At 63.5% G+C, this 21,999-nt stretch overlaps 1 protein-coding gene across 1 annotated transcript; it reads right to left on the minus strand.

The window, feature by feature from the left end:
• Window positions 1-378: 378 nt before the first annotated feature.
• PHLDB1 (pleckstrin homology like domain family B member 1) lies at window positions 379-19,109 on the minus strand. The gene is made up of 25 exons (XM_027699619.1): window positions 18,642-19,109; window positions 17,362-17,463; window positions 16,805-16,928; window positions 16,559-16,729; window positions 14,539-14,664; window positions 12,038-13,122; window positions 11,022-11,264; window positions 10,812-10,949; window positions 10,548-10,685; window positions 8,485-8,613; window positions 7,130-7,285; window positions 6,928-7,038; window positions 6,654-6,743; window positions 5,122-5,259; window positions 4,543-4,692; window positions 3,987-4,154; window positions 3,546-3,662; window positions 3,348-3,465; window positions 3,097-3,141; window positions 2,381-2,672; window positions 2,185-2,275; window positions 1,953-2,099; window positions 1,602-1,821; window positions 1,440-1,525; window positions 379-1,174 (listed from the first exon to the last, which is right to left on the minus strand). Exons 1-25 carry the CDS (start codon window positions 18,726-18,728, stop codon window positions 1,034-1,036), a joined length of 4,413 nt encoding a protein of 1,470 aa, XP_027555420.1. The 5' UTR covers window positions 18,729-19,109; the 3' UTR covers window positions 379-1,033.
• Window positions 19,110-21,999: the final 2,890 nt, after the last annotated feature.

Consider the following 21,999-nt stretch of genomic DNA (forward strand, 5'->3'; position numbering starts at 1 on the left):
GCCGCCTCGCGCCGCCCCCGCCCGCACGCGGCGCGCCCTGATTGGCGCGTTCGGCGGCGCCGGCCCCGCGCGCCAATCCCGCGGCGCGCGCGCGCCCATTGGGCCACGTCGGGGGAAGCCGGAAGTCGTCACGGGCGGGGGCCGCGGTCCCATTGGCCGCGTGAGCCGCGTGCGCCGCGCGGAAACAGCGCCACGTGCGAGCGGCCCGCGCCGTGCGCGCCCCCTGGCGGCCGAGATCCAGACCACGCCTCGCCCCCCTGCGCCGCCCCCGCTTCGGCTCGGCTCGGCTGCACTCGGCTCGGCTCGGCTGGACTCGGCTCGGCCGGACTCGGCCTCGCGGCACCCCCCCCAACCCGTCCTGGTGTTCCCAGTCGGTCCCCGGGTTCCCGTCGGTGCCTCCCGCACCTTCCTGCGGTCCCCACCGTCTCCCACGTCCGATCTCGTGCCTCTCAGCTCAGCCCAGGTTCCCCCTTCCCCCCCTGTCCAGGGGAGGCTCTGGTCTGGCCAGACCAGAGGCCACACAGAGGGGCTGAGCCTGGTTCATGAAATGCTTTATGGCTGCGCAGCCCCACAATCCCCGTCCGGCCGCAGCACGGGCAGGGCACCGATTCGGAGTTACAATAGGTTTACAAAGAGGGGTCTGGGTCTGCCACAGTGGGGGGTCCTGGCCAGCTGGGGCCTCACCATCCCTCCCTGGAACACTGTGGCAACTATCAGTGTCGGCCTCAAATCCAGCACCTCCCCAATGCAGAAAGCTCAGGCCCTGGCAGCTCTTTGGCAGCATTTTACATTTCAGCACTTTTTCAAATAAATTTTGTTTTTAAAAAGTCAACATAAAAAATCTTATTCCCTTGGCTGAGCAGGCCATGCTCAGTGCCACCCAGCATGGGCCCAGTGTAGCTCCACTGCTGTGGCGTGCACAGCCCTTGGCACAGGGTGCAGCAGGGACTGTGGCTCCCGCAGAAGCTCCTCGCTGCTTGGGATCCTCAGGAGTCTGTCCAAGTGGTGGATCTGGGGTGCACAGCACCACCCCTCAGTTCATGAACTGGGTGTAACCCTCTGCCCCGGTGACAATGACATCCATCCAGATGCGCATGGCTTCGGCCGAGGGTGCCACCATGTAGTAGAGACGGTCATGGGTCTTGACACAGAAGGTGAGTGCAGGGTTGGGGCTCTGGAGGGGAGGAGGACAGGATCAGTGCTCTGGCCCCCTCTGAGCAACAGCATTCCCACCTGTGCCCTCCCCCCCAAAGCCCAGCACTGGGGTCCTGCCCTTGGCACCCCAAGGAGCTGGCTCCATCAAAGGCCATGGACCACTCCATGAGCATCCAGCAGGAGCTGCCCTGCTGCTTCTTGCACACTTGTCAGAGGGCAATGCGGGAGGATGGGGATACCCCCAGGGGCTCCCAGCAGACACCAGAGCAGTGCCCGGCTCCCACCTTTGCAGCGCTGCGGAGGTGGTCATAGTAAACCTCTTCAATGGCTTGGAAGTAGATGACACCCTTCAACTTTGTCTCGTGTTTATCTGCCCGAGAGAGAGAAGTGTTTTGGATTGTGGGTGATGGCTCGGGGAGGGGGCGCTGGGCGGCACAGGGACTCACCCATGTAGTAGGAGAGGGTGCGCTTCATGCGGTCAAAGACAAACCAGCGCTTCTTCCAAGACTTGATCTTGCCCCCCATCTTGACCAGGTAGCCCTTGCACATCTTCTCAGTCAGGATGACGTGGTAGCAGGTGTCCACGCTGTGGCCCGAGGACTCAATGTGCAGCCGCAGGTTGAAGTCCTCCTTGCGGATGGGGAGGTACCGCGTCAGGGGACGAGCCTGGAAAAGCGACACAGCCCTGCAAAGCCCACCAGTGGCAAGGAGAGCCATGTCCCCCCCCTGGGACATCAGTAGGGAGCCAGGTGTTCCTCCCTGGCCAGGCTGCTGGAGGGTGGCAGCCTGCCTCGCACCTGCGAGAAGTGCTTCTCCCGCAGCTTGACTTCCTTCTCCACCAGCTTCTGCCGCCGTGCAGTCTCATCCTGCAGCCGGCGTTCCAGCTGCTCCCGGCGCCGGCGCTCGTCCTCCAGCGCCTGCCGGCGCAGCTCCATCTCCCGCTCCTGCTGGCACACACACAGGAGCTCAGCCCCAAGGACTGGGGACCTGCTCCCCATCCAGCCGCGGCGCTGGTGCGGTCCCACTCACCCGGGACTCCATCAGCCGTGACTTCTCAGCGTGTGCCTCCTTCAGCATCTTCTCCATCTCCTCAATCTTCCCCGTCTCCATCCCGCTGGCACTGTAAGACAGATGCAGGTGCTGCCGCAGCAGGAAGGACCTCAAGCCAGCAGCACACCACCGGAGCAGGCTGTCCCCCAGCTGCAGGAGCTGGCTCCATGGTTACCTGGAGATGTTGTCAGGTGAGCAGGCAGAGTTGTTGCCAGTGGAGATGCTGGTCTCCATGCTGTCTGAGCTCTCCAGGCTAAGGGTGTCATATGCATGGTCCAGCTCCTCGGCCCGGGGCCCAGCGCCGTGGGGACGGTGGTGGTGGAGGATGGAGTGATGCACGAGCCGGGGGAAGGCAGCGGGGAAGGGGGGCTGCCCATGCAGGGCTTCCCACTGGGACTGCGCCTCGGCAGCTGCTTTCTGCTTCAGCTCCGCAAGACGCCGCTTCTGCTCCTCGATCACCTGCTGACCTGTGCCATGGGAGGAAGGATCACGATGTTGAGTTAAGCGTGCCACACTCAGAACCGCACTGTGGTGAGTGAGGGGGTGGCACAGGCAGAAGACACCACAGGCGCTGCTGGAGCCAGGTAGGGATGGTAGCGGCAGAGGTGGGAGCTGCTGTCAAGCAACTCTCTGGCAAGCACGGCAATCTGTCCAGGCAGGAGGAGGGGGCCCGGACAGCCAAGGGGGCACATGCACCAGGCTGGCAGGAGCAGGCTGGGCAAAGCATTAGCGGGTTATGGATGCACAGGGTTGTCCCTAAGCAGATGCTGAGAGGCATCTGGGGTCCTGGTCTAATCATGCCCCTCTTATGCATGGCAGAAGGTGCCAGCAAACAGCCATGCTGCTGCCTCCGGGCTGCTCCAGGCAGTCCAAGTTGCCCCACATCTCTACCTGGTAGATCACCTGGCTGCAAGGGCTCTGCTGGGAGCAGCTTGGCTGGAGACACGCCGTCGGGCGGAGGGGTCAGGAGGAGGAGAGGGGGGAAAAAGCAAGAGACTGTGAGAGAGGCACTGCATCCCTCCGGAGTGCTGTTGCTCCCACCCTCGGCCGGGCTCCCTTCTCCATTGCCCAAGTCGCAGCGGGCGTAGCGTCACCCAAAGTCCCACCACCCCTCAGAGCCGGGACGCGGAGCCAGAGCTCACCCTTCTGCTGCAGGGCCAACTGGCGCTTGGTCTCGATGTCCTGCAGCGTGGCCGCCAGGTTGCGGGGCAGGCTGCCCGCTGGGCTTGGGGGGCCCTGGGCAGGACAGCAGGGGATCAGCTGCAAGGATGGGGACAGGGCCTGGCACCGGGAGCGTGTGACCCATGGCCAGGGTGCCCGGGTCCCCCTGGCAGCTGTACCTTGGGCGAGGGGCTGCGCCCCAGCACAGAGAGGTTGAGCTGCGAAGACGAGGGGGTCCCACTCTTCATCCGAGGGGTGGGGACACCAGCGTCACCCTCTGTTTTTGCACGATAGACCTGGGCACAGAGACATGGAGGTGAGAGGGACATGGGGGACTGCAAAAGCCCCCCTGGACAGATGGCTCATCTGTAAGCAAGGCTGAGCATCCCTTCCCCAGATCCTGCCCCACGTCAGTGCCATTCTGGCAGGGCTGCAGGCAATAAGAAGCAGGAGCTGCCTGCCCCAGGCAGCAGGGCTGCTCTGCCCCTGCCCACGGCAGCAGGCAGGAGCCTGGCAGCACTCAGGGTGCAGGGCCCACAGGAACATCCCCACACTGCCCCACTCCCGCCATGGCCAGCAGCCCCAAAGCCTGAGCCTTGGCAGCAGGGAGCCAGGATTACCTGGAGAGCCTTGTGAGAGGAGTGAGCTTTAGCTGGAAGTGGAGGAGGGGAAGAAGGAGGAGAGACAGGGCAAGAGGAGGTCTCAAAGCCAGCCATGACCTCCTGGTACCATTTCTCTAAATCAAGAGCCGGGAGGCACACAGGGCCTCCTGGCAGCTGCTGCTCCATCTGGAGAGAGAGGCCATGTGAGAAAGGATGAAGGAAAAATTCAGCAAGAGGGACAGATGCACAGAGAAAAGGTCGTAGCATCCCTGCCTGTGCCTGCACCACTCCCCCAGAATTTGACATGCAGACCCCCAGGGATCCCGTGCACTCCCTGGCTAACTCCCAGCAGCTGTAGGAGCCCTTTGCTGCTCCAGAGAGCTGATCAAGCAAAAAGACCCCCCTGACCTGCCCCATGGGCAGTGAAGCAGCAGACAGGACAATGAGGGGTGTGTGGGCTGTCAAGAGCCTGAGCTGCTGCTCAGCTTCATTCGCAGTTCTCTCCTTCCCATGCATGCCCAGCACCTCCCAGGGAGAGGACAAGGGTCCGAAGAGAGGGAAACAGGGCACAAACCTCTGCAGAGATGAAGGGAGAAGAGAGAGATGAAAGAGGAGGAGGAGCGCAGGCTGAGGATGAAGGGGCCGGAGGGGTGCAGCCCAGCAGGGAAGCAGCAGGGGTGTGGAGGCTGCCCAGGATCCCTGAGAGTTGCTCAACGGTCACGTACTGGGCAAAGAGAAGCATATTAAACCAGGAGAAGAGCAAGGGCAAGCAGGCACAGGGGAATGAACAGGCAGCTCCAGCCCCCCAAAGGAGGGTGCCATGTCCCAGGAGGAAGAGCAGTTGGTACTGCTGCTACCCTGGTGCTGGGCACCAGGTCAGGTCCCCGCCTGCTTTGCATCCTCCTCGCTTGGGACCAGTGGCCAGGACTGGATCGAACAGTCAAAGGGCCACCCTCCCACTCTGCTGGGCACCTGCTCTGCTCCCCGGCCCTGCTGCCACCACATCCAGAGCAGGTAAGAAGTGCACCCTGGCAAGGAGACCAGGCAGCTCGAGCCTCTGCTCCCCCCTCAGCTGCAGCCAGACAAGTCCCCTGACCCGGGATGCAGCGGGCAACCCAAGGAAGCAAACCCGAGCATGCTCTGGGGCAGGTACCTCGTCGGCTGCTGGAGGTACAGCAAGCAAGAAAGAGCGCTGAGCAGCAGCAGGGGCAGCAGCAGAAGCTTTAGTGTCCAGGCTGGGGCCGTGAGCATTGCTGCAGAACCTGAAAACGTCAGACAGCCTCATGTACTCCTAGAAATCCACGGTGAGGGAGAAGGAGGAGAATTAGACCCATGTGCTGGCATTATGGCACTGACTGCAAAGTGGGAGCAAACTCCCTGTGCACACATGACCCAAGACTGCCTGCCCAGCCCTGCCCTGCCCTGCCCTGCTGTACCGCCCACGGCAGCCCCAGTGCGCAGCACTGTGTGGGGAGTGTGGTGCCCAAGCTGGGCTGGGTGTGCTGGCACCCGCCTCGCTCCTGCCTTCAGCACAGCTCTGTTGAGTGCCTGCTGGGGAGAGACCTCAGGGTCCCCCAGGGCCCCTGGCCACAAGCCCTCCCCACAGTACTGAGGCACCTCAAGCTGCGCTGAGGCAGCTTAAAATCCACTTCCACATCCTTTCTGAACCAAACATGCTAAAGCTTGTGACTTGCTCTTATTTTAGGGAAGCCAGGCTAGCAGGACCCTGCAGGATGCTGCCAGGAGGTGCCCAGCCAGAGGGTAAGTGGTGGGCAAGGGGAAGCACAGAGATGCCTGTGCCCCACAGCACCACACCAGGGTTAAAACGGAGGGCAGCAGCAGGAGCTGGGATGCCCGCTGGGCTCAGGAGAGCACCTGGAATCAGGAACTGAGTGTTAATGAGCACAGCTGCCAGAGAGCTAAATGAGAAATGCCCCAGCCATGCTGCTGCAGGGCTGCCCTGCTGCCTGGGGGTCACGTTAGTCCACGAAAGGGGTCTCTGCCAAGGAGGGGCAAGCGAGCAAGCACGTGCAGTTAGTCCTGCTAGTTAGTTACCTCTTGTGCCTTGGGGTAGGAGCGGGTGGCAGGAGAAGCTAAGGAGGCAGCTGCTGCTGGCAGGGGGCTCAAGGACTTAGTTCCCTCCAATAGCTCATAAGGCTCTGAGATATGGAGGGTCTCCTGTTGGAGGGTAAAGATCATGTAGGCAAGATGGGCACAGGCAGCAAGGTGGTAGCAGCAGGAGTCCCGCTGCAGGCAGGCACAAGGGGACTCTGCCATCCCGCCCCTCTTCCCAGCAGCAGGTCTGGCAGCACCACAGCTCCCAAGGGCATCATGATTCTAGCTCCCTGTTCAGAGCCACGAGCAGGGCAACAGAGTGACTCACTCCCACCTAAAAGTCCCCTGTACTAGCACCAAAACACCCCCACACTTGCTCTCCAGCAAGGGTGGGACCTGAAGCAGTGCTGCCCCAGGTGCTGCCCTGTTGCACTTCCCTCCTTCTCTCCCAACCTCTGCAGCCCAGGGAGAGACTCTGAGTGGCCGGGAGCACCTGGCTCTGGTCAGAGGGTGCTTGGGAGCACAGGAGCCATTGCAGAGCAGAGCTTGTGGTGCACAAGGCTCATCCCCACTGGCAACAGCAGCTCAGGAGAGCAGCCCTAGGCACCATAGCCCCCTTTACCCACTTACCTCTCTGAGAGCCGAGGACATTTTGGGGAAGCTCCTGCCACCTGTGATGAGCTGGTATCGCCTCTCCAGAGACATGAGCTTCTCATTCTCCTGCACACAGGGTGACAGTGAGAGCAGAGACAGCTGCTGATGGTTATGGGCACCCCATGGCTGGTCCCCTCCCAAGCTCACCCTTCCTGCCAGCACTCTGGCAAGAGCTGGCGCAATCTTGCCCCCTGCCTTGAGCACCCTCAGGGTCAGGGAGCCCCTGTCAGGCCCCTGATCCTGGCATTACCTTCTGCAGGAGCTGCAGGACGCCGCTCCGCTCCCTGGTCAGGCGCTCGGCCTCCTGGGCACTCTGCAGCCGAATCTGGGCAGCTTGGGCATCCAGGGCAGCCACCCGCTCCTGGGGAGCAGGCAGCAGGGATGAGCTGGCTGCCAGCGAGCCATGGGACACAGCCTGGCTGTGACAGACCCACTGCCCCCTCTGCCCCTACCTTCCTGCGGGCGATGCTGCGGTTGCACTCGGCCCGGCTCTGCAGGAGCTGCTGGCCCCGTGCCTCACGCTCCTCTTCGAGGCGGCTCTCACGCTCCAGCTGCTGGAACTCCAGGTCCTCAAACAGCTTGGCCTCTGTCTCCAGTGCCTCTGCTTCCTTTAGACACACAAGGGCACAGTAGATCAGTCCCTCTGGATGGGCAGCTCCTCATCCTGCAGGCAAGCATCCCACAGCAAAACCTCCTGCATGCCCCCACATCCTGGTGGTGCTGGCCAGGAACAAGAGCTCGTGGCCAAGCCTGTCCGCTGTGCCTGGTGTGGGCAGGCAGGCAGCTTTGCCTTCTGCAGGGCACCAGAAACGTGGGAGACATTGCCAGGAGTGTCTGCCACAGGAGATGGCAACAGAGAAACCCAGAACTGGCCAGGACAGAGCAATCACCTCCATGAGACGAGGAGCTCACCAGAGGCAGGGGCTTCACCCAGCCCTTGGAGACCAACTGCCCCTGCTGAACTGCATCTGGGTTGGAGCCATGCCCTGACAGGCAGCAAAACACCACGTGCCAGCATAACCACCAACATGCAGCCCTGCATCACCAAGCCAGCAGGCACAGAACCCCCACAGACAAGCGCTGTGCTGGACAAACTCCTGTGTGTCCTCCCAGCCTTCACACATCAACAGCACATGGCAGCACTCAGCTCAGGGCCTGCCTGCGCCACCCTGGCAGCCATTGCACCACGCACCCTTTGGGGACATGTTTCACCCTGCTCCGGGAGCCAGGCAGCTGGTGCTCTCATGGCACAGCGCTGGCGTGGTGGCTACTGGTCCCATACACCAGGACCGCTCCATCGCCACCCCTGCCCACCACACCCGACCCACAACAAGCATGGGGATGCCTGCCCAGAGCAGGCTGTGGCAATGAGGGTTTATCTGGGCAGGCACCAGCCATGGGCTGGGGAAAGTCAACTGCTTCTGGAAAATACCAGATAATGGGAAAAACTGCTGCGGACTAGCAGTAACATAAACCGACGGTGCCGTGTAAATAAACACTCTCAGGAAATAGCAGGAGGCAGCCAGACGAGGATGCAGCAGTCCCCGAGGCTCCCCAGCCTGCCCTCCTTTGCAGGGCAGGGTCTGTGCTCGTGCCCTGCCTGGTCCTGAGGAGCTCTGCTGAGCCAGCCCTGCGCCCCGGGCCCGGGCGAGCAGCAAGCTTACCAGGACGGTGGTGCCCGGTGCCAGCTGCCTCCAGCCCGGGTGTGACGCTCCCAGTGCAGCCCCGGCTGGCAGGGAAGAGCTGGCCTAAGCTGGAGCGGAGGGAGGTGGGCCATGGTCCGGGAGGGGTGGGGGGAGACACTGACCCTTCGCATCTGCTCCCGCAACTGTTCCCGCATTGACTCGGGGCACTTATCAAGGTGGCTCTTCGACTCATGGTAAAGCACCCGGAGTTGCTCTAGCTCCTTCCTTTCAGCATCAATCTTTGCCCTTTCCTGAATCAGGGGAGAACAAGACAAAACAAAAAAAAAAAAAGAAAGGAAAAGGAAAAAAAGAGAAAGGAGAGAAAACACACTTCTCAAATAGGCGCCATGCAGAAGCTCTGAGTTAGAGCAGGAGAGAGAGGGGGGTTATGAGGAGGAGCATCAGGGCAGCTGCAGCAGGGGAGGGAGTATAGCAAGAGAGCAACAGACATAGGAGATGGGTCCACGGGGTGTTAGAGGAGTTACAGCCAGCCCTCAACCTCAGCCCTGTGTTTCCAAAAACAAACTTACAGGCAGCAAAAAGATCAATGTTGATAGCATGGATAAAGTCATCCTGATCCTGCACACAGCCGCACCACATGCACCCTCTGAACAACCACTAACTGGCTTTGTTAAGTGCTGCTCACCATTGGAATGCTGCCAGTTAAAGCACTGAAGGTCCTGAATGCAGCCTGAGAGCATGGACCACCCTCATCCATCAGCAGGAGGGGGTTGCCCACAGGGCAGCAGTGAAAACAGGAGGCTGAGGTCCAGCCATGCTGCCAGTGATGATCAGGCTATGTCAAGTCAGTGGTAGAGCAAACACTTGCTCCTGGGCCTGGAATGAGGGGAAATTGACCCCAACCCTCCCTCCCATGGCCACAGAAGCAGTAAAACGGGGCCAGCAACACAGGGCTGGTGTAGGGGCACCACCTCCTGCAGCACCATGGGGCTTGGCGTCAGGAAACACTTGCTGGAGGAACTACGCTCCACACAGAGATGGGGAATGCATCAAAAGGGCTACAAGGGGGCACACTGGTGGGGAGGCTGGGCTGGCACAGGCAGGTGCCTCACGAGAGGGGCTGCGGGGTGTCTAGGGGCTCCTGGGCATACAGAGATGCCAGAGATGATGGCAGAGTTCGGAGCAGGCACTGTTAGTGTGAGTAGTGCAGGCGGGTTAGGAAAGCGGGCACTCAGGTCAGCAGAGAGGTTGGGATGGGGATTTCCCTGTGCTCTTCTCCTGGCTCTGCACGAGGCTGTCCCTGGCTACAGATGATGCCTACAAAGCACTGGAAGACCAAAACCAGAATAAAACCCCCAAACGCTGTGGGGGCACTGCTGGCAGGTGCTGATGGCTGCTCTCCCTGGCCACAGACACCCTGACAGCCCCAGCACCTACAGCCATGGGGCCAGCCAGGGCCCCAGGGACGCTGGTGCCACACCATGGAGCACAGAGTTGCCAGTGGGACCCAGGCACAGACTGCACAGGACTGCTGGCCTCAGGCAGCGGGGAGCTGGATTCCAGCAGCTCTCCTGCTCCAGAGCAGCTTACCCAAGGTCATACCACACTGCCTGCAAGGCAACCAGGAGCTGGGACAAGCATGTGGTACACACAGTGGCATGCGTGCCTTCAGGCTAAAACTGCACCACAGATGACTCCAGGGAAAGGGGGCCAGGACGTCTTCCTCAGCCACCGACATGAGTTAAACACCTGCAGTGATTTCCCAGCCACCTCCAGCGAGCTGAACACTACAGCAGCAGCTGCCTTCACTTGTGCAAATGCAGCAGAGTGAGGAGACTTGCCACACGATGCAGTTCCCCAGCAAGGGCAGGGAATGGGCAACGCCAAGGCCCCCACTTCAGCACTGCCCACCACAGGCAGCAGCCACCTGGAAAGCCCCACACAACAGTCTCCCTGCCAGACCTTGCCAGCGTGACAGGCAGCAGTTGAAATGCTCCCCTAGCATCAGCCCGGTTCTCCTCTGGCAGGGCAGACGGACAGACAGACAGATCTCCCCACAACACAAACCAGAGGGGCTGCTCCCCCAAAGCCTCTGTGGAGCCCAGGGTCTGGAGAACGTGTCTGCAGGGGAACACTGCAGCACGGGGCATCGTGGCACTGGCTGCAAGTGCCAGGGAGGGTAAGGCGCAGATGGTGACAGTGCAAACCTGCAGGTGAGGCTCACCTTGTCCCGCTCCTTGCGGATGCTGGCATCCAGGCTGGAGAGCTTCTCCTGCAGCTGCTGCACTGCTTCCTGCTCCTGCCGCAGCCGCGCCGCCTCTGACTCCCGCTCACCCTGCAGCAGCGCCCGCTCCATCTCTGCCTGGACAGGCACAGCCACATCAGGATGGCTGCCCCAGCTGGATCTGGTTCATGCCCATGGAATTCAGCACTGACTGGTGAGGGCAGCAAGCAGCAGGGGACCCGGCAGCGTCCACTGACTCCTCACCTCTCGTGATGTCTCCTGCAGCTGCTGCTCCAGCTCCTTGACACGGCCCTTCAGCTGGTCCAGGTGGCCGAGGACGCTGGCACGCTCCTCCTCCAGCCGCTGCGCCTCTTTGGCCCGGGGGCCTGTCAACTCCTCGTGCTGTGGAGAGGGCTGGTTTGCATGGCACGGTGCAGCATGGCACAGCATAGCATGGCACAGCTGTCCCCTTACCTCGTGGTGGGTGCTCTCGGTGCTACTGCACTCCTCCTTCAAGTTCTCCTCATCTGATTTCTCCAGGCTCTCCCTCTGCCGTAGCTCCTCGGCCGCACGGCCCAGAGCCACAGCACCCCTGGGCACCTGCCGGCCAGCACCCGCATCGCCAGCCAGGAGCCGGGGCACGTCACCCGGCTCAGTGCTGTCCGTCTTGGTGTACTCAGCACAGAGGTTCAGGATGGTCTCCAGGCGCTGCCTCTCCTGTGGGGAAGAGCCATTAGCATGGCACCCGTCCCAGCAGGTGTCATGGCCAGAGCCCGTGGGACCCCGTGCTGATGGTGGACACCAGGATATGGGCTCACTGCTTGCCCTGCTGCACGCTGGGATGGGCTGGGGACGTCGCAAGCACGATGCAGCTGCACCAAACCCCCCGCAAGAGCCAGGCACGCGACGTGCCAGGAGCTGGAGACAGACTAATTACAGGCAGCAGCACTGGCCGCTGAACGCCTCCGCTATTTCCAGGCGGTGACTCAGGCTACCCACGCTGGGCGTGAGTCAGGGCTGAGCAAACAGGGCCCTGGCGGCTCAGCCTCCAGGACCAGCAGAGACACAGGCAAACCCCACCCAGGCAGCTGCCAGCTCCATAAAAACTCCATCGGCCCTAAATATAGATGCAATGCCCACAAGAGCCATGGCAGTGCCGCCAGCAGAATGGCCCTGGCAGGGATGGATGAGACGTGGATAGTTTTGCACAGTCAGGGGCACCACTGGCTTTTGATGGCAGCCCCAGAGCCACGCCGACCCCACCGACTTCCCTGGGCTGCTGCAAGTTGGGGGTTTTGTACTCCCAGAGAGCTGCTGAGCACCCATGGCCGCTCCTGGCCATAATCCCCCCAGATAAGCCGGCAGCCTGGCAGCTGCAGCAAATCCCTGAGAGGCAAGGGCCGGGTTTTAAAGTAGCAAATAACAGAAGGTGTTTGCAAAGAGGGTGTCCCATGCTCAAATATGTCCCCCCCACCCACCCCAAGGCTCACCAGGCGCTCCATCTCCTGCTCCCGAACCCGCTCCTGCCGCTGCCGTCGGTGGTACTCCAGCAGCTCATCCTCATTGTCGCTGATCTCGGTGATGCTGTTCTTGCGCTCTCGTGGCCCCACTGGCAGCCGTGGGTCCCCCAAAGGCTTCCTGGGGGCACGGGGGCTCTGATGGGGCGAGGGCATGGCCGGTGAGCTCAGCCCATATGTTGGGCTCAGGCAAGTGCCAAAGCTGGGGCGGCGTGTGGGGGTCTCTGCCAGCAGTGGGGGCGAGGGGCTCCCAGCACCTCTCGACTCTTCCGAGCCCTTGCGCCTTGCACGGGGACTGCCAGGCACCTCCCTGCCCAGCCGGGGCTGTGGGGAGGGGGCGTCAGGAGCTGCCCGGGGACTGGCAGCCCGGCGTGACAAGGAGGGGCTCAGGGGGGGCAACTCCCGCATGCTCTCCATGTTCCTCCGGGCCACCCGCGGGCTCTCAGGGGGCTGCAGCCGGGCCTCTGGGACTGCCCTGCTGGCAGCCTGTCGGCTGGGCACCAGGGAGTCCCGCAGCTCACGGAAGGGGCTCGGGGGCCGCTCCTGTAGGGCCGCCCGTGGCCGCGGTGCCACCCTGGGTGTCAGCCGGGGGCTGCCTGCCCTATGGTCACCGAGCCTCTCAACCGGCCAAGGCTCACCAGGGCTCCCACTGGGCAGGGTGGGTGGCTGCACAGTGTGGTTGTAGCTGGAGGAGCGGAGTGGGACAAGGGGGGGCACAGGTGGCCCCTGCTCCTGGCTGCTGAGCGAGGGGCTGGTGTAGCTGCTGCTGCTGGCCGGGGAGGAGAGCGGAGAGAAGTTCTCGTAGCTGGAGCCTCCCGAGGCAGCCCCGGGGCTGGGTGGGGGGGACAGGAGGCAGCGTCCACCCCCATTCACCACAGGGGAGAGGGGGGACCGGCCACAGGCCGGCGGCTTCTGGATGCCAGGGGATGCCGGCTCCTCCAGCACCAGTGAGTCCATGATGTCCTGCAGGTCCTTCTCAATTGAGCTGACAAGGGAGCTATGGCTGGGACACCCACGCTCTGATGGCTGGTGGCCACCGTTCACTAGGGCCTCGGGTTCTGCAGGGAGACACAGGAGTAGGCAGTCAGTGTGGTGTGACCCCCCATGGCCCCTGCCTGGGCAGGGGTCCCCCAAGGCAACGTGGCATTGTTCCTCCATGCAGCTTTACAGAGCCAGCGCTGGGTCACAGCCCCTCTTCTCTGCACCTCAAGCTGCCTGCACCCCCACTGCCACCCTTTCTCACTCTGGCTGGGGAGCCAGGGCTAGGGAGGAGGCTGGAAGCCCGCTGGCCCCGTCACCCAGGAGACAGAAACCTGAGAGCACAGCCCAGCCGCCCACTCTGACATCCTTGTGTCGCAGCTCCCGGCCCCAGTCCCTGGAGAGCAGCTGCCTGCGCCAGCCACTGGGACCCACCACTTGCCCCTGGCACATTCCAGCTCCCCAGCAAGGGGCCAGAGATGCAACAGCCAAAAGTTGCTGACCTGCAGCGTGTCCGGACCCACTGCCACGTCGCCTGTAGCCTCCCTGTGCCCCTGGCCAGGGTGCCCCCGCCTGTCCTCCCTGGGCAGCCCCGATGTGCCTGTCACTCAGGGGACGAGCGAATCACGGCAGGCGCGGAGCCCAGCCAGGACAGCGTGCCACCCAGGCTGCGTCACCCCCTGGCACCCAGCAGCTCCCCCGCAGCAGCTGGCACTGCCTCCATGCCTGGAGAGATGTGCCACAGCCCTATCTGTGTGATCCCGCCCAGTCCTGTGTGGCAGAGGGACCACGCAGGGCCCGCACCAGATTCTGTGCAGTCGCAGGATGCTTTGCACTTGTATGATGCTCCTCGGCCTCAGCACTTCCCCGTGTCCCTCCTCCCATCCTCCAGCTGTGGGCGTGCTGCCTTCCTGACACACACGTGGCATGGAGAGGCTGCCAAGCTCCTCTCCCTGTGCCAGGGTGTGCTGGTCGGGGCAGGGAGAAGGGCTACCAGCCCAGGGATCACTGCCTGGGATTTGGACATCCCCAGGAACCAGCCACAGCTCTGGCACTCAACCCATCACCCCACAGATAGGCAGACACAGCAAGATAAGCAGCTCTCGAGATGAAGGACAGCAGTCAGGGAAATGGCCTTCGCAGCCCTGGCACACCCGCCCTGGCATGTAAACACACAGCCGGGGGGGGGCTCCGATGGGTGATGGCTCTGCCATGGCCAGGCTCAGCAGAGGTAAGAGCTTTGCCTCACTGCCCCCACAGCCGCGCTCTTTGAAATTATATTAATCATTAACAAACATCAGCGCAGCTGCCGTACCATGCTGAGACGATGGACGGCACATCTGCAGCCGGGTATGAGCCCCACTCCCAAGTGGGAGGGCTGGGAGTCCAGCAGGACAGGGCTGGGAGAGCATCACATGCCAGGAAGGCTTATGGTGCAGGTCAGGGAGCACCTCAGCATCTGCCTTGCCCTGCCTGGGACAAGGGGGGTCACCTACTTGCTGGCAGCCCATAGAAAGCTGCTGGGTTCCTGCCCCCCGCCGGTATCATGCTCTTCATCCACTTGGCCTCAGCAGGGTGGTTGAAGCGGAGGAAGGTGGCCTGGCCCAGGCAGATGGTGCACCCTTGGGAGAGAGGAGAGGGGTCAGCTGCTGGCTGGCAGAATCAGAGCGATGCTGGAGAGAGAGGAGATAGGAGCCAGCACAGGGAGGCAGCAGGGCGCTGCTGGCCCTAAGATGCATCCCCGGGAGGGGAGCGGGCTCCTGCTGTCAGCAGAGGCTTAGGGGAAAGCTGAAATCCAGGTCACTCCCCAGCAGCTGCCGGCAGCGCGTCGCAGGCACAGGCACAGCTGGGGTCCCCGCCGGGGGCTGCGGGGGAGTTGGCGGCACTCCAGGGCCTGCGCGTCTGCCAGCTGCAGACAAGACAGCTCCTGTCCCTGCCCGCAAAACACTTCTTCTTGGCCCAAAGTGGCAGCGCTTTCGGGGCAAGGCTGCCGAGTGGCCCTTCAGAGGAAGGTAGCTCAGGGTGCAGTGCCGTGGGCCGCCCACTGCCCGTTCCCCCACTGCCCGCGGTGCCAGGAAGCCGTGTGCTGGCAGCGGGGAGCAGCGGGCGGCTGAGAGGCTCGGTGCTGCCGACACACCCCGCTTTGAAGCGCCTGCCAGGGCCCCGGGGAGAGGCTCGCTCCTCACCAACAGCCGGAGCCGAAAATCCCTTGCCGGAGGGGATGTGTTTTTTGGAGCACCCGTCAGCCCAGGCTCGCAGCAAGGCGAGTGAGAGGCCGTACAGATGAACCGCCATCGCCCCCGCGGGGGCCTGGCTCCCCTGTCCAAGTGCCAGCGCGGGACGACTCCTGTTCACCCTGGCTCAGCGAGGGCATCCTGCCTGCCAGGTGGCAATGCCGGTGCCCGGCCCGGGAACGGCTCCTCTGTCGAGAGGCATCACTGTCCTGCCCCTTCCCCTCGTGCCGGTACCAGTGGAGCCACGCGTCGCGTCGGCAAAGCAGGGTACCCCAACCCGCACCCCGAGCGCCGCCCTGGCAGCCCCACGGCTCGTCCCACTGTGGCTGGGCACAGGTGCCCTCCCTTCCCCGCCGTATCCCTGCCTGCCCCCACTGGCCCCCGCGGGCAGTAGAACGGGGTACTCGGCTGACCCCTGCCCGCACCCCACAGCCCACCCGGCCCTCGTTACCCACCATGGGACCGGCGGGACCCGGCAGGACCGTCGCGCCGGAGCCGTCGCGCCCCTTCTCCGGCGGCCACGTGGCTCCCATTGTCCCCCGCGGGGACGCCCCGCGGCAGCGCCCACGCGGGCGGCTCCCCCTCCCCGGGGAGGGACGGACACTGGCGCGGGGGGGCCGCGACGCCACCGCCCGCGGGGAGCACCGGGGCTTTGTCACCCGCGGAGGGACGGGAGCGAGTCCCCCCGCCAGGCGCGGACACGCGTGGCCCCGCAGCGCCGCACTCACCGTACCGGTACCGCCACCGCCGCCGCCGCCGCCCGGGCAGCGCCGCACCGCCCTCGGGGAGGGGCGGGGGGCCGGGCCTCGCCCGCCCCGCCCGCCCGGCCCGGCGGAGAGTCATTCCCGGGAAGCGGGATATGGGACGTTCGGGGACGGGATGGCGTGGGAAGGGGCCCTTGGCTCTGCCCGTGCTCCCCAGGAGCGGCCAGGGGGGACCCGCAGGGTCCAAGCCCTCCAGCCGCGCAGGCAGACCGGCGTGTCCCGGCAGCCATTCCTCGGGAAGATATGTGAGGTGTTTTCCTCTGTCATCTCCCTTCCGAAACCCGGCTTAGCATCTCCCCTTGTTCTCCAAAGCCCGCCCGGCTCTCTCCCTCACCACCTCACTTGCTGCACTTAGCAAAGCGGGTTCTCAAACTGTTCTCAAACATGCCAGCCCAGGGTACAGAGGCAGGAGCATCCCAGCTGAGATATGCAATTACAGGATGGTTCTGCCAACACTCTGATACCTGATGGCACAACTCCCTGGGTGAAGGCTCTGGTGAACCCAAGCCCGTTCCTACCTTGGGTGAGGCGCGTGGGCCGCCGGACAGTCACACCATCGATGGCGCAGGTGTTGCCACAGGGGTGCAGGGTGAGCGTCCCCTGCACGTTCTCGATGTAGCAGTGCTGAGGTGCCAGCCCAGGGCCTTGCAGGACAATGTCTGTCATGGCCGTGCCGATGGTGGTCTTTCCTGCCAGCAGAGAGGGCAGCTCAGTGTCCTTGCTGCCAGCATACCCGCAGGGACTGCCTGGCAGCCAGCACTCACCTTCCTCCAGGGGCAAGAGCGTGATGGCAGTGCTGAGTCGGCCGCTGCCCAGGCTCACCAAATGCGGCTTCTCCGTCTGCACTTTCAGCCCCTTGCCCGTGTCAATCAGGTCCAGAGGGCTGTTCTGCAGGAGAGGGAGGGATGCTCGCAGCTCCCAAGGATGCAGCTCACTCCCCTGCACTGCCCAGCAGGCTGCTCTGCTCCAGAACAGCCACATGCACAGGTGGGGTCATTGCCCAGGCACAGCCACACACCAGCAGGACCATCCAGCAGCAAGACACGGGAGATGAGGGCTCTCTCCTGCCTGTGCTATCCACCCCGGGGAGCAGAGGTGAGCTGCCCTGGGAGCAGATCTCTGGGGCTTGGGCTGCATCTAAGAGGATCTGAGCTACCAGCTGCTTAGCTCAATGGGCTTTGCTGACGATCCCATAATAGGATTGGGGCGAGGAGAGCCTGGAGGACAGCACCCATGGTAGGGCTGGCTGTGGAGGAGAGGGGCTCCCAGCCAGATCCCCCTGTTCCCACAGGGCAAAGGTCCTGTGGTCCTGTGTGCTCACCTGGATGACATTCTGGACTCTCTGGGTTGGGCTGGTGGGGGTCCTGCCAGATGCCTCCATGATGCCCGCCTGGAGATACTGGATGCTTCTGGGCACGGGCTGCTGCCAAAAGAAACAGAGAATGGCAGCACAAGTGACCACAATGGACATGGCCTTTATGTATTCCTCCTGCACATCACAGACAGCAGCCTGAGCATAAACCCTACTCATTCCAAACCAGCATTTGCCACCAACAGGATGCCCATCCTGAGCTCCCATTTCCAGCGTGTCAGCAGCTGCCTGAAGTCAGCGAGCATCCCTGCCTGCCGAGGCACACATCCCCATCTGCCCAGGGAAACCCACATGCATGCCAGGTGTCAGGACAGACATGGTCCCTGCTCAGTTTTGCGGAGGCGGTGTAGGAAACACACACCCTAAACGTCAAGAGTGGTGGACAAGCAGACCCCCAGTGGCCACCAGTGGACAAAGACACACAAGCACAGGATCTGGTTGTCCCCAGTAACACCTGCCTGCCATGCGTGGCACAACCCAGGTACTCCTGAACCTGTCACCAGTGCCCGTCCCCAGCACCCAGGCACACACCTCTGCTCCCACGCAGCCCGGCAGCAGCAGCAGCTCGGGGTACACAAGCTCGGCTGTCTGTGTCATGTCCCTGCTGAGGTGGCACACAGGCCAGCAGCTGGCAGGGCTGGCTGCCCATGGAGTAGCTATGCTGCCACTCATTCTCTGCGTGGGTGGGAGGCAGTTTGGGAAGGAACTTCCGTCACCCGGCGCTCACGCCATGTCGGGATGCTCCAGGGTTACTAAATTTACCGTCTGCTGTTCCCCATGTCCCTCCCTTCCGCCCAGGACTGGCCAAGTGCAGCTTAACCCTTCCCATGCAGCCCAACCAGGGAGTACTCTATCTCCGTTGGGGATCCCAGTCCCAGGCCACCAGGAGAGGACCCAGGCTCAGCCCCTGGCAGCACTGCCCGCTGTCCCGCCAACCCCCGGAGGGACCCCCGAGCTCGGCCAGCACCGGGCTCAGCTGCGGGGGCGAGTGAGCGGCTGTTACACACTGTGGAAAAAATGAAACGCTGGAAAACACCAGGCATGGGATCCAGGGCTGGGATGAAGCCCATGTCTCCTACGACACCAGAGTTGGCTGCCCCACAGCAAGGTCTCCTTGGGGACCACAGCCACCCCACGCAGAATGGGGACAGCTCAGCTGGGGCAGGAGGAAGCAGAGACGCAGTACCCCAAGAGCAGTTCACCAGTGCCCACCAGCTGCCTTCCCTTACCTGCCACCTGGTCCTGGAGCCGAGTGGGACCCTCCACGGCAGGGTGCCCATGTCCCCCAGGCACTGGGATGCTGCACTTCCCAGCATCTGGAGACCCTGCAGCCCAGCTGAGCCCCTACCCCTTGCTTGCACACAATGTCTGGAAAGGAGGAAAATCCAGGAGGGGCCAGGCTGCTGCACAGGAAGGGAGCGGGGCCAGGGTGGGATCCTGCGCCGGTGTTAACTCCTTCCCAGCACAGCTGTACTGGTGAGACCAGGTGAGAACCATGGGGGACCCCCATCCCCTGGGCAATTGTCTGCCCACACTCTCCACCTAACACCCCCCACTCCACAGGCAGGCTTGTCTGCCCATGAGCCGGAGGGTGACCCTGGCATCCCACCGCTGCCCGATGCACCCTGTCCCCCAGCACTGCCCTCCATCAGAGCCCCTCACCTGGCTCCTCACCACGCAGGGGACGCCTGTCGTTCCTCCCAGCCCGTCCCGCTGGGGATGCAGCCCCTCTCCAGCCGGCTCTGCCGTAGGAATGCGGGGCGGGAGCGCAGCCGCCCCAGCCGGCGCCCCACTGCTGGGATGGACAAGGCAGCCTTTCTTCTCCCACCGCCGCCTGCAGAACGCGCTGCTTGTTCCCGCCGTGGGAAGCGGTGAAGGCAGCAAATGCCAAGGGGTCGGGCTCGGTTACCGCCAAACAGCCCACGGTCCCCGTGCACCCCGCGCGCAGGGCTGCCCACTCAGCCTCGGCCTCCTGGAGGACAAAAGCCCCTTTCTTCCTCCCGGCGCAGCCAAAAGCCTCACCTGGGAGGACGCCTATCCCCGCCGATGCGGGGGTCCTGCCAACGCCGGGCGGGCTGCACAGACACGCTGCCCCACCGCGCTCCCGGGGAGCCCCTGCACCCCTCTGCCCGCGGGCTGTGACCTGCCCGCCTGCCCCGAGCCCACAGGGCAGGGGGTGCTCAGGGGTCCAGTCCTCCCGACCTGCTGCTGACTCCCCAGACCCAACCTGGGCACAGGACGCTCTGCCTCGCCCCCCGTCAGCATGGCCAGGTGCCAGCAGCAGGCAGGCAGACCCCAGAGCTGCACCGTGTGCTGCTGGCCAGGGCACTCTTGAGGGAGCACAGCCTGGCAGACCCTGCCGTGCGGTGTCAGCCATGCCTGGGATGCAGCATGGAAGAGGCAGGCACATGGCACCCCTTGCCGTGGCCTCTCCTCCCCACTCGTGGCCGGGTGAGTCACGGGAGGCGCTGGAGTGGCCGAGCTAACGGGTGTACATGGCAGAGCATCGCAGCCTCCGGCCAACTTGGCCGCCTGCTCGCTCCCCATCTGCTAACGCACTTAGGGCGCGCTCACCCCTTCCCACACCCTCTGCCCCGGTAAACAACCAGCCCTTCCGGCGGCAGCTGGGAAGGGGGAGCCCGTCTCCAGCACAAAGCCAGAGGGCAGCGAGGAGCCTGCTCCTGGCGCTACCTCCGGATCTGGGGCTGACCCACAGCGAGCAGGGGAGACCCAGCCGGCCCCATCCCACCCAGGCAAGGGGCGGTGGGGGCTCCATTGCGGTTGCTAGGACAACGCCACGATCCTGGCAATAACACCACGGTAAATCAGCCGCCAGACAGCTCCAGCGGGAGCCGAGGAATCCCGGCCACACCCGCTGATTTCATCGCTCCCGGGAAGTGCTCCCGCACCACTGCAGCACAGCTGTGCTCCTGCCGAGGCCCTGCCAGCATCACACCTCGGGCTCTCCACAGACTGGGGGTTGCCCACCATGTACTCAGGTCGGGGAGGGCGTACAGCCCTGCTTTCCTGCGCCCAACACTCCCCCAGGTGAGCCAGCTCCAAAGGCTGCTGACACCATACGCAGTCCCAACCACTGCTGCAGCTCAAGCACCGACCCCAGCATCAGCATGTGCCTCCAGACACCGCAACACAGACAGGGAAACCTCCACCATGAGCTCCAGACCCCTCAAGGCTGCACAGTGAAAAGCTGCTCCTCAGAACACTCTTCTGTGCAATGATGACTTCTCAACTGCAGGCCAGAGACTCAGCTCAGCGAGGAGCCTCTGTGACTCCCACTAATGACATCTCACAGATGATAGCACAGGATAGGTTTGGTGGGTCTTGAATCCAGCCCTTGGCATGAACTCATCACCCAGCCCTGTGTTTGCTGGGAGAGGGGCAGGGTGAACCTCCCCTCTCCAAAACAGGCATTGAGCACTCTCTGGTGTCTGGCTGACAGCAAGGACCCCTTGCTGTGCAATCCCGTGGCTCCATCCCCCTGCATTGGCACCCTGCCCTGCTGCCCCCCATATACCAACACACAGCATCACAGAGCAAAACCCAAACATGCAAGGAGTTACTAAAAAAGCACCCGACAGTGCTGCCTTACATCTGAGCTGCCTGTGGTGCCTGGCCAGGGGACCTGCCCCCCTGCAGCCCGTGCCTGGTGCCCAGAGAAGGCTGGCAGCTTGCAGGGCAGCTGGAGGAATGGGGGAGAGGGCCACCCTTCGGCACAGCAGCTGGACCTTCTGGGGCTGCCAAATTCCTCTGGCTTTCTGACAGCGGCTGAAGGGGCTGTGGCAGGAACGTGGCAGGAAGCTGGAGTAAACAAAGTCCAGCCATGGAGCAGGGTCCAGCCAGGCCAGCACCGTTCCCAGGCTCCCCAAGAGGATTCAGGGACAGCAGAGGTGGCCTCAGGCCAAGCACCATCTCCCCCTCCAACTGCTCTCCAGCTGCAGCAGGATTTGGATGGGAGAGCCTTGTCCAGCCTCCCGCAGAAACCATACTGCTCTGGGGGCTCCCACACCCCAAACTCACCACTGATGTGGACCACCAGACCCAGACCCAGCTCCCAGTGCACCCACACACCCCTAAAGCATTGTGCACTGACCAGTTGTATGGCTGATGGGGTTTTTCCTACTTTACTGCCTGCAGCTCCTTCCTTGCTCCCCTCCCAGAGTGCCCCGGGGGGCAGGGATCCCAAACACGTTCCACACCTGGCCCTGATAGGAGCCAAGGCAGCTAAGCCCCCTCCCCTCGCCCCCACCACATCACAAAGCTGCCCCCAAAGCACTGAGAAGGTCCCTGCAGGGCAGGACACGCTGAAACCACCCTCACAGGCTCCCCAAGGCAGGGGCCGCCTGGGCCACGAGTAGGGGAGGGTCCCACCCCATCCCGGCAGCCGCTCACCTTCACTCCCCTGGACCGGCAGCCCCTCCTGGGCTCTGCCGCCGCCGCCGCTCCGCTGTCCGCCACCGCCTGCCACGGCCGTGTCCCCGCCCCGCCCGGTGCCGGCCCCGTCCCGCCCCCGCGGGGCCTGGGCTGAGCAGCCCCGGCTCCGGAAGGACCTCACGACCCCCAGCCAGC

This window comes from Neopelma chrysocephalum, unplaced genomic scaffold (assembly GCF_003984885.1).
Source record: "Neopelma chrysocephalum unplaced genomic scaffold, ASM398488v2 Primary Assembly neopelma1_138, whole genome shotgun sequence".
NCBI classification, from domain to species: Eukaryota; Metazoa; Chordata; class Aves; order Passeriformes; family Pipridae; genus Neopelma; species Neopelma chrysocephalum.

Excerpts from the sequence above, each read along its gene's own strand:
- PHLDB1 (XM_027699619.1), bottom strand. The coding sequence starts at position 18,728 with ATGCTGGGAAGTGCAGCATCCCAGTGCCTGGGGGACATGGGCACCCTG. Across the intron at positions 16,730-16,804 it reads GCTCTTGCCCCTGGAGGAAG|GAAAGACCACCATCGGCACG; the intron begins GTGAGTGCTGGC and ends CTCTGCTGGCAG. Across the intron at positions 2,673-3,096 it reads GCAGCCAGGTGATCTACCAG|GTCAGCAGGTGATCGAGGAG; the intron begins GTAGAGATGTGG and ends CCCATGGCACAG.